Raw genomic sequence first — 12,418 nt, forward strand, 5'->3', positions numbered from 1 at the left:
AGGTAGGTTATAGTCTTTAATTTAGCATTTCCTATTTAGTATGACCTAATTCAAAGTGAGAACTATTTACTTCTAATAAATCATTAACAACCCCTTTACTACTGACAATTAATGAAGAACTCACTGTGCATCTGTTTTTACTAATGTTTCTTTTCTGATTATTATTAACAAATGAAACCCCTTGTTGATCATTTGCGCACTGATTTGATTGTATTTTACAGACTAGCTGTTTATAGATGCTGTGAGAGCATGCCATTAGTCTGAGCACAGACATTTTTTTTTTTCCATTTACAGGTTAAAATTTGGTAAGTGTTCCAAACCTGTCCTGGTTGAGTAAACAGCCGTTGGGCAGGTAATTAATCACAGCGCGTGCCCTTCACGTCCCGCTGCGGTCTACAGGGAGCAGGTGACATGCAGTGCTAAGCAGCATTCTCTCATCTCAAAGAAGCGTTTGTTCTAGAGTGCCTTAATGCATTGAATGGCAGCTTTTGAAGTTTATGTGGTTTTAAATTTTCGATAAACAGCTTCAAGGGTATGAAAGAGTTGGTTTATGTTGATGCATCTTTCAGTTGGGTTTTTACTGTGTAAAATCATCAGTGTGATGTTCAGTGTTTTGTTTGTGTGTGGTAGAAGATCAGTAGAACATCAGCAGGTAATCAATCTTGATCCAGCGGGGAACTGGTTCTTCCCTAGTTACACGCTTTTTGACAAATGAGTTTTCACAAACTTTCCAGTCCTTTGTGATTAAAGATTTTTAATAATTAGATTGATTTGCTAATGAATATTTTAGACCGATTTAAGGCTTTTCGCACCACGCTTAACCACAGGTTATCAGCGTTTGAGAGGAAATGCCAAATGACTACGGAAAACATGAATTGGAGTGAAGAAGAGACTGTTTTGGAGTGTTTTAGTCTTACCTTTTTAGTGTGATGTGAGCTTATGAATACACAGGACTGAAATCTCTATTGTAACCCAATTGATCCTTCGCATAGAGCTTGATTGACAGGCGATCTGACCAATCATAATGCCTAATCTGCCATTTTGTCTGACAAACAAATCAGACAGGAGAGTAGATTCACTTCGGTAGACTTTGTGTCTACACAAAACAGTATTTGTTGTTTGAATTTCTTAAAAATGACACAATTTGAAAGCTGAGAGCTTGATTCATGCCAGAAGTAACCTGCTCTGTCTTGTCTGTCAATGTGTTGTCAGTTTTCTCTTTGCTCCACAATGCATTTTTCATTGTGTGAGAACATGATGTGTAGTGTGAGGGTGGCATGGCTTGTCTGACATAGCAACAGTAACTAAGAAGGGTGGGTTTTTGCAAAAGGTCAATTAGACTGAATTGTTAAAAAACAGAACAGATTCTAAAAATGATTCAAGAACCAACATCATTATGATTTGGAATATGCATAACAATAATTTATGACATTTTATGTGTGTGTGTGTGTGTGTGTGTGTGTGGTTCAGGTTTACCCTACACAGAGCAGGGTAGTAACTGATTACATTTAATCTGGATTACGTAATCAGATTCCAAAAATCAAGTACTTGTAATTAGAGTACATTACATTTCATAATGCTCATAATCAGATTACAGTTAAATTTTTATGGATTACTTAATTACATATTCACACTGTTGCAGCAAATCATTCATAATTTATGGATTCTCATTTCTTCTTTTTCACATTCGTATATTTACAGTTTAACCCTCTGGGGTCGACAAACGCGTATACGCGTTTTGAGGCAGATTTTCCTGATAAGGCAGAAATGAGCTTGAATTTCTCTGCCATTTTTGATCGTACAGATAAAAGCAATACACCATTCGAATCTGTAAGGGGTCTACTTTTATTTGTATACACTCATAATAACAACTAAACTTTGTGTTTCTGAAGAATAAAGAAAACAAACAGGGTGTGCTCTCTGTCTTCTCCATCTCCGCAAATTGTTTTTAGAAACGCGTCACTAAAATGAACTGTAACTCAGCAAATACTTCACACAGAGACTTGAGAAATATATCTATAGAAAGCTTGAAGTGAAATGAAGCAAATGAAGCAAGTCTTATCGAAAACAAACATTCTGTGATGAAGTAATCCGTATGAAACCAACACGATGTTCAATCTTTCCGATGTCAATAGTATGTTTTAAGTAGCTGAAATAAGCACAAATATCAGGGCATGTCAAAACATCAAGGGCCCCAAAATGACCTCAGACCCCAGAGGGTTAGTGTCACTTAATGTTCACACTGACATGCAGGTAAATTAATATTTCTATTTTTAGTGTTCAGGTGTTTAAATGATTTATTTTTTAATTAATTATGAACTTTTTATCAACTCACAAACCCACCGCAGTTCTTACATTACTTTGGTTTAACAAACTGGGCTTAATGTAATATTTAATGCATTTCATGATGTTGATATAAAAATTTTTATATATTTTCTTTCTCTTTGCTTTTTTAATTTCAATATGTTATGTTTAATGATACATTTAAAACAAGTTAGATAAAAATTGATCTAAAAGTAATCTAAAAAGTAGTCAAAATGCATTACCTAAAATGAGTAACCTAGATTACGTTACTAACTACAATATTAAGAAATATTTAAGAAATACTGCTGCAGCAAATATAACATACATGAAATAACCCCCATATAGCATACACAAATTACCTCGTTGCAGATCTATACAATTGGAGCTGAGGAAGGTGGAGGGTTTCTGAAGCACGCTGCGAACTGCTACAGCGAGCACTAGTCATACATTTGAATGTCGAGCAGAGAGCTCATTGGCTACCGATACAGGAGAGAACCAATCAGCTGTGCCATGTGATAATGATGCTATTAGGTCAGATTGAGTTAGACCTATCTATCTATCTGTATATAGTGCATACACTGTAAAATGTAATAAGCCAAGTTTACTTAATTGCCTCAAATTTAGCAAACAAATTGGTTCATGTTTGACAAAGTTTACTACCACTTTGTAGAGGCAACTTGTTTATTTCTAAGTTAACAGAAAACTTGTGTAATCGTAATCAATTTACAAGTTGAAATTGGTGCAGTCCACTTAAAGATTTAAGTAGACCAAACTCAGTTTTGAAAATTGCAAGTTATACAAAGACAGACAAAGGCGTGCCGGGCAGCATTTGCTGGGGAGTGTTATGCATTTATTTGTTATGTACAATTATTAAACTGCAAACACTACTCAAATATGTTGTGCATTTTAAACTTAACTGAATTAAAGGAAATGATTAACCTAAAAACAACAATTTAACTCAAATCTCTTGCAGTTAACCATTAGCTTGTAATAAATGAATTATTGTAACTAGCAAGTATACATCACTGCATTGACAACCACACAGCTACTGCCTTTAAAATGAAGCAACATGCAACATCATGTCTGTCACGAATCCTGTCCATGCACTTCCGTTCACTCACCACCAGAGGTCACCCGCTCATCACATGGACTCTTGCACTGCACTACACTACACTACTGTTGCACTTCACCATCTAACTACATTTCCCATCATCCATTGCACAGATCACACAGCTGTCAGATTACACATTGCACTGATTACACAGCTGAAACCCATTAGACACTCTTTATAAACCTTGGACTTTCTCTCCCTCACTGCTGAGTATTGTATGCATTTATCGCTGCCCTACAGAGCCCTGTTAGTTTCCCTCGTCTTGCCTGTTTTGGATCGTGTTTTCCCCTGCCTGGACTCTTGCTTACGTTTTGGATTACCTATCTTGTCAAGCCCCTTTTGATACTGTTCGCTGTCGTCTGACCCACGCCCGTTTTAGATAACTCTTTGCATTGCCTATGATATACTTGTCTGCCATTGTTCAACCCTGCCTGTTAAAACCATGTCTCTGATCAGTGAAAAGCTTGCATATGGATCCGCATGTCTCTCGTCTCGTCAGCCCCGTAACAATGTCATAGTTTTTGGTCCATCCTCGACATAAACACAGGCTCTACTCTTCAGTGCAATTGTAGCCCTACAAATCTCGGACATAACAGAAACCCTTTTAAATCCCATCATAACAGAATCTGTTTCCATGACTTTTCCAGGACAACAACAGTTTAAAAATAAGTGATATTTCCAGGTTTTCAATGACCGTAGGATCCCTGTTGTGCCATCCCATCATTCTTCAGTCTGTTTTCTGTTTCTCTGAGCCAAGAAATACTGAAACTGTATGTTGTAGCAGGATGAGGAGCACCATAGTGTCCTTATCAGTTTTCACCTGCTGCACTTGTATATGAGAGCACTTTATATTACTGAGAAGAGAGAAGAATGGAAAACAAGAATGAGAAGTAGTAAAGCATTTGGAGGCATCCAGCTTAAGTATATATATGTATATATTTATATTATGCAGCCTCCGAGAACACATTTGCTGATGTCAAGTCATTTTTATTTCATGGGATGGAAATTAATTGGCTCCGTAATTGAGGTTGGCCCTTCAGGGCAGGATGGTAGAACAAATGTCAACATTCCTTAAATGCAGAGCGTGACAGAGCCATCCTGACCCCGTGGGCTCGTGCACACCTGTGCATTATGAAAGCCGATCTAATCAAAAGTGTGATGTTCTCCTCGCACCATCTCAGAGCCTTTCTTCAGCCGAGACAGTAACCACATCCTCACGAGGGTTTCTTGTTGAAGATCATTTTGGCAAGTCTACCACTCAGATCTCCTGTGTTTCAATTTATCATTATATGTCTTGTTAAGGCATACTGTATATCTATCTATCTATCTATCTATATATATATATATATATATATATATATATATATATAATTATCTATTTATATATCAGAATATACAAACAGTGCCCAAAAGATATATTTGCTAAAATATGTTTGAAAATCAGTATTTTTGGCCTTTTTTTATTTTATATACATATTAGAAAAAATATATAAAGAAAAAAATTATTTGTTGTAAACATAACACATTTGATTAAAATGCAGCTACTTTACAATGTTCCAAGAAATTATTAGCTTATTATTAGAAATTATAAACCTTGTTTTGATCTCTCTCCTTCCATATTTGCATTTAGCCTAAATGTAGGCTACTGTAAGATCAGAAAAGTATTGTATTTCGCCTGAAATACATTTTAAAGTATAGATAGATAGATCAAGTAGTGAAATGTTTAAATGTGACTTATTTCTGTTGTATCAAATAGTGATCAAGTAAATAGTATCAAGGCGTGTGTGTGTGTGTGTGTGTGTGTGTGCGTGCGCGCCTCAGGGACACGAACGTATGTTTTGATCTACTAGCTATATAAAGAAATAAGAGCAGTTTGGTGTGAAAGAATTGTATTGTTGTGCATGTGTTAGCAGCCTGCAGTTATGCTGTTTGCACTCTTAAGAGTGTTTTCAGCCAGCAGGTGTTGTGCTTTATGGGGGTGTTGCTGTTTAATCTTATTTTAGGCACAAAGCACACTGAGACACCTTTAATAAATCCACATGCCATGAGTGTGAGAGATCTGACAGCTACTGTGTGTCACAAGAGAACTGTATAAACACTCAGTCAGTGTAAGACGGGTAATAACTGAACACACTCACAAAAGCCGCTTCAGATCTGTGCATGCTAAACTCAGTGCTTTTCCTCCTCTCATTTCAGTCATGAAACACATGGAGAGTTTAAATCAGTTGTTCTAAGCTGTTCTAAGTTGCATGTCTTCCTCAAGTGAGTTTTTTCAGGGTCATTAACGCTTGTCCGTGTTTTTTCTGAAGGGGCAAGTGAGAGAGAATTTAACTTGCCAGGCTTAAATTACTAGGGTAGCACCAAGAATGATTCTGATGTCATTACATTCAGTCTAAATGATGAGTGATAATGGATAATGTATTGACAGTAAGGTCAAACCAATTAAGGCTTGTGTAGTCTGTCTGCGGTAAAAATTCTAAATGTTTTTATATTTATATTATTATTATTTATATTACTTGTATTTATATTTTTATATCATATTTATATTGTATATATATATATATATATATATTTATATTATATTATATTATGTTTAAATAATTTTTATTGATATATTATTTTATATTTATAACAAATATGATAGGTGACCTGAAGAGTGCTTTTTTTTCCCGAATATCAGCACGATTGCAAATGTAACATTTGCTTTTATACAACAGTTCAATAAACAAGCAGTTAGTTTTAAGTGACTTTCATTTTAGAAACAATATGGACTGACAAAAATAGCTCCAAACAAAGTTCCCAGCAGAACAGGTACACATCTCTGCAACCCACAGTGAGGTTTCATTACTGAGTGATTCAGCATATTTGAACAAATCTGGCGAGTCAATGATACAATTTGCAATTTGCTTCATTCGTGAATGCATCAGCTATTTGAACGAATCGAATGAAAAAATTCAATGACTCACTTATTTAGACAGTCACTTGCTGCCACCTACTACTGGTTTAGATTCGTATGCATTGCATTTTTACCAACATATCATTGGTATATTCAGTAATTTAAAACATTAATAAATGAATGATTTAAAATAAATTAAGTTAGAATGATAGTGTCTTATCATTCTGACATTTTATTGATCAAATATTTTTTTTAAAGTAACTTTTTTGCTCAGACAAGTTAATGACTGATTTTCATGTGAAGGCATAATATTGAGCCCAGCAAATACTACTCAAAATCGAATAGTCCTACTAACTTAAACATGGAAATGTTATAACTCAAACCATTTGAGGTAACTGATTAGCTTATTTGGGTTTATAGTGTAAAACACAGAAAGCGGTTGTGGATTCCTGACCATAGTCATTATGTCTTAAATACAGAGCTGTAAACGGCACATCAGCCTTATCAGCAGCTCAGAAGCTGAGCCATTGTGCCACTGTGGAGAGCTGTTCAAAGTTCATCTGTTATAGTGTAATATATAAAGACTCTGTGGCTGTTGATGCACCTTTCCTCTCTGATTGAGGAGGCACTTTGACTGTGCTTAGCATTTGTCTAAAAAGCCCTGCAGGAAGCTTTCATTTAGGTGGGAAATGAGCGCTCTAGCCTTTGGCTGGTGCCGGCAATAACACCTAGCTTTGATGGATCAATAGTTTGCAAATCCCGGGCAAGTCAATTACTTGCAAGGAGGGGCTATTTTGGGGGCGAGAGGGGAACACAAAGAGTCATTACAGAGATAATGTCATGTCAACCCTATCCAGCAGGAGGGCTGCCATGGGCAATGGATATGTCATCCGTCTGTCTGCATCCCTGCCTCAGAGACTATCGTCTGTGTGTGTGTGTGTGTCTGGGTGGTAAACAATCTCAAACCAGACCTCTTCTGCTGGGGAAAATCAACATGGTGCCAGGAAAAAGGAAAGTGTTTTTATTGCTGGAGGCTAAAAATGAGAAGCACAACGACGAGGCATCTGTTGAATCCTGAAAGGGAGATGCTCGGTTTTATATTTGCTGTAAAATGTGAAGCTGTTTTTGGGTTTAGGGTTTGAGGGCTGAGGCGGTGCGTGGATGCATTCACTTTTAGACTCCTGTGAGGAGAAGTTGCCTTCGCTTTTATAAAACTTCCTCCTCTGATGTGCTATTCTAATGCTACGTACACACTACTTTTGTAAGCTATATTTGACAAAAGAAATATCATCACCTGGGAATGCAATAATGAGGTGCTGCATTTTGTTATGCTGTCGTTTTTTTAACTGTTCTCTCTCTCTTGACTTTAACGCAAATGACACCACTGGACAAGAGTGAAAGCTTTTCAAGATTTAGGCCTGGATTCACAGACAGGGTTTAGACTAAGCCAGGATTAGGCCATAGTTCAATTAGGACATTTAAGTAATTTTCATTCACATGCCTTAGATGTGCATCTTGAGACAAAACAAAGGCACTGATATTTTTAAAGATCAGTCAAGTTTCTTTCAGTTGAAACGGCTCAGATTACATTTTAGTCTGGGACTAGGCTTAAGCCTTTTCTGTGAAACCGGGGGTTAACCTTGTAAAGCCTGACAAAATTTGAAATGTAAATTTGTTTTTGTTTATATTAAAGAACATTTGTACTAACAAATATTTTTAAAAGTTGGAAAAAAGGTTGTGTGTGTTTGCATATGTATCATATTTGATACATCAGGCTTTTATGGCTCATATATTGTGATATTTAGGATAGGAATATAATGCTTATACTGGCGGAGGAAAAAAAACCCCAGCTCAATTTCATTCAGAAACCCAAACTGAGTAAAAATATGCAATATGGTGCAGATGCTGCCGATGCCTGTTATGTAAATCAATGAGATCTTTATAACAGTATAGAAGATACTTACATAAAATGATAGAAATATCAGTCATCACCCTCTATCTTCAATAAAATGTCTAAGTAAGATGATATTTAAATGATCAAAACATATAATGCAAAGCAACAAATAAACATTCCTCAAAAGCCTAATGATCATATTTGAGACTCACTGATTTTTCTAAAAACTTATGTCTGGATGATCAAGTAAAGCTAAGCTTTTTCAGTAAATGTTGATCTCTTAAATATTACTAACAATATCAAAGTTATTCTTATGTTTACTTTATAAAAATCAGTAAAGATTTCACAGCAAAAACACACGAGTAGCATGAGCATGAGGGTGTGTTTGTACAATTATACTAAAATAATTTTAGTAGAGTCATGGAACGTGGCTGTCAGTCAAGAGCTCTGTGGCATGAATTCATTAAAATGTTGCATAACTTTTAAACACACGCAAACTTCTTATTTACTAGTCACCCAAATGTTAAATTAAGGATATTTTCACAAATGCCAGATTTAGAAACAGCACGTCAACTGAATTCAGTGTCAAAAACATTGTTTAAAGACATTTTCTAGCGATCTCAGCAGCAGAAATTCACTACAGCATGATGAAATGATGGAGATGAGTGTTCTAACAGACGTGCAGCGCAGTCGGCTCACGCTCAGCTTTCACAGGTGTCTGGATCATGGTGGTTCACAAGTCATTGTTAGTGAATAGTCCTGTGTGTGCATTGGCTGTAGCGGTATACGGGCCGTTCCTCCTCTTGCACCTGCTGCATTTTCAGATCTGATGGCCGCAATTTGACAGGCAGGTGCAGGAACTCATCTTCCCTCTAACCAGGACAAATCAATGTGTTCAGCACCGCAATCCTCTCTCAACATCACCTAAATGACCTCTTTTCATTTGAAAGAATTAAACCCAGCTGGAACTGTCAGGAAATCATGCAAACAACATGTTTGCGCCAGGAAGCGTCCACTGCAGCAGAATGCTAATGGACACGAGCGTTCAAGTCGTTTGCTTAAACCGTCGAGCATCAGCGTGATCTGCTTAGACTGCCGTCAGCACACCAACACTGTTATTTGCAAGCTAGCTGTGAAATGACTGATCTGAAAGCCAGACTGTTATTGACCCGAGGTCAGTCGGAGACATTTTCAATGTCTGGGCCGTTCTTGTTTGCACACTTCAGATGGACCGTTCATCAAATGGCTCATCAAGACAAGTCATCTTACTTTTATTTCTATAATGCTCTATAGACGCAGCTTTGTGTGTCAGCGTGTGTCAACGCAGCTTTAATAAATGGGAAAATAGCACAAGCAACTATTACACATCTCCTGAAAGAGTACTGAATCTCTGGATCAAAACACGGTGCAGAAACAAGTGATTGCATATGTAAGCAGATGCATATGTAAAATAAAACAGCATATAAATCAAAACTGCCCAATATAACTGAATGAAATATCAACCCAGGAAGTGAAGCTTTAGGACCATGAAGCTTTGGAGATAATTTTGTTTGTTTGTTTGTTTTGTTTAAAAGCAGAGGCTATGTTCTTCTTTTGATTGCATGTTCAGATATTCATACTAACAAAAATCAAATCTGCTGGTCGGGAAAGAGTTAAGCATATATTTGCCTGCTGGTTATTTATCCTGAAACATTTCATTTTAATGTGGCATTCACATTATCCTGAATTGGTAACAAACCTTCACAAGTGGTCATGGATGTGGTTGCCAGATCAAGATTTTAAATCCCACAATCAGAGCATTTCTTTTGAATCAATACATTTTCTTCCCTGTGGTTTACTTTATATTTCGCAACCTGGCAACCATGTTTAGCGATCTCTATTAAATATTTTGCTTAAAAATTTTGGTTTGGGCATTTTTATTCTGATGGAGGTGTATACATGGAGCATTTTCATTCGGCTTGGACTTTTAAACCAATTGTAACCGGAATATGATGCTCCATGTAAATGCATCTAGTGTTGCAAACAAACGGATCTATGTTTTGACAATCTCTAGTAGCGGGAAGATCGGATCATTTTACTGACTCAGATTTTTGAATCTTGTTCAGCAAAATGAACACATTTTTTTTTCAAGTCTCCTAGTTCAGGAGCATGTTTTCCTCCAAAAAGCAAGTTTTACACAAAAAAAAGTCACTTTCTGAGACCACTCGTTACTCCAGAGTCATTAAAGTGTTCATTCAAAATGAAAGAATCACTCATGATCATTGCTATTGTCACAGGGAGACATCCTAATAATAGTATATTAAACTGAGACAGCACAATGTATTTTAACATTCAAACACCTCAATAAATTACATATAATTTTTTGAATAATACTTGTGTAAATGCATGGGCTAACAAATTGCAATAATGTTGTTTTGTCTTACAGAGGTCGTTCAGCTCAGTCTAGCCGATGACAAGCGTCTGAGCGTCACAACAGTGACCGTCGGGTTGAGCGCCGTGCTGTCCTGTGCCATTCAGGGCACCCTGAGACCACCCATCATCTGGAAGAGAAACGGCATCATCCTCAATTTCCTGGATCTGGAGGATATAAATGTGAGTACTTCGATATCAAACTGTTGAACATCAGCATTGTATGTAATTAAAGACGGTTTTGAAGTCGACATGAATAATCACTGCTAGAAAATGAACCCTGGTCTCCCTGCGTGAAATACTGACCAAACTTTTATATGAAATTCAAATACATAAATCTTAAATTCAGACCCATATATATGCTTATTGCATATAGGCATTCACAGTATTCGGGATTATAAGGGAATGTTGTGCTCAGAACACCTTCTCAAGGTGAGGAACCCTGCAGAGCTTCTTTTCTGATGTGAAATGCTTACATCCTCCTGCTAATTGGGCAGCTGCTGAATATCTGATAATCTTTCAGAACACAAAGCTCGGTCGGGGTCCAGTTGCATTGATTTTCAGCAATTAATCAGTATGTTCGAGAATAGAAGCTCATGCCAACACAAATTACAAATGTTAATGTTCATTATCAGGACACATGCTCGGTATTCTGAGGCACACTTTCCATTTCCAATAACTAAACACATTTATGTTTCTGCACTTCATATCATGATGTAATTGGAAATAACATAATGATCGTGGACTCAGGAGTTGGGCCAGGAGCCGTGCTGATTTCAAAGGACTGCAAATCATGTGTAGATTTTGAGAAGCAGACATAGGGTGGGAATGGGTAGTGTTTAATGAGGTGTGTCACGCTTGTGTTTAGCTCACCTGCGTTCCTGACAGCATGGGGTTGTGTTTACGTGCTCGCTCATTACAATACTCTAATTGCATGTTAATGAAGTGTTTGTTGAATGTTGCAACACTGACCCAGTCAACGACGACTCACGGGTCAATGAGAACGAGCACCGGTGAATGACGCTCCGCCGTTCAGCTTCATAAGCAGCTGCAGAGAGAATCAGAAGACCAACAACAAACAGGAAAACTTAATAAATACATGATTGTGTCTTGCACCAGAAAACCAAAGCATCAGCATGTGTGATTGTGTTTTGATTGTGAGGAACAGGTAATTTGCATTGATTGTCTCTGATTCCTCAGATGGATCGTTTATACATTCCCAGGAGAAAATATGAGTTTATTCTACATGATTTCTCACTGTTGACTGATCTTTAAAACTGAGGCTTATGGTGCAGTTTATAGCTGTGTAGTAATTTGGATGCATTCAGTATTTGGCTGTTTTTGTCGCACTTGTCAATATAGCAGTTCACGCAGTGAAGCATTGATTTCAGTGGGATGGTGCATGATGAGCAGTGTTGGGAAAAGTTACCTTTAAAAATAATGCATTACAATATTGCATTTCTCCATAAAATATTAACTAGTTATATTTTTGGCAACTATAAAAGCCCTTTCACACTAAACGTGAAGTTAATAAGCCTCAGCCCGAAGGAAGTGCTTTTGCACCTCACTCCCAATTTCTCTCAACATGGGGGCAGGAGAGGTGTTAGTGAATAAATAGGAAAACAAATTAACTTGTGTTTCTTATTTGAAAAAGTAACTCAGATATTTCATTATAAGTTTAAAAGTAATGTGTTACTTTACTAGTAACTTGGAAAAGTAATCTAATTACATAACTCGCATTACTTGTAATGCATTATCCCCAACACTGGTCACGAGGATGTAGTGGAAAACCTTGAACTGGTCA

At 36.9% G+C, this 12,418-nt stretch overlaps 1 protein-coding gene across 2 annotated transcripts in view; it reads left to right on the forward strand.

Moving 5' to 3' along the window:
• fstl4 (follistatin-like 4) overlaps positions 1-12,418 on the forward strand; it is a 217,112-nt gene that overhangs the window by 169,849 nt on the left and 34,845 nt on the right. For both annotated transcript variants that reach the window (XM_058757290.1, XM_058757291.1), the window contains exon 7: positions 10,631-10,797. In XM_058757290.1, coding sequence (XP_058613273.1) covers positions 10,631-10,797 — 167 coding nt within the window. The remainder of the gene's footprint in view (positions 1-10,630; positions 10,798-12,418) is intronic.

Source organism: Onychostoma macrolepis, chromosome 21, assembly GCF_012432095.1.
Source record: "Onychostoma macrolepis isolate SWU-2019 chromosome 21, ASM1243209v1, whole genome shotgun sequence".
Classification (NCBI taxonomy): Eukaryota; Metazoa; Chordata; class Actinopteri; order Cypriniformes; family Cyprinidae; genus Onychostoma; species Onychostoma macrolepis.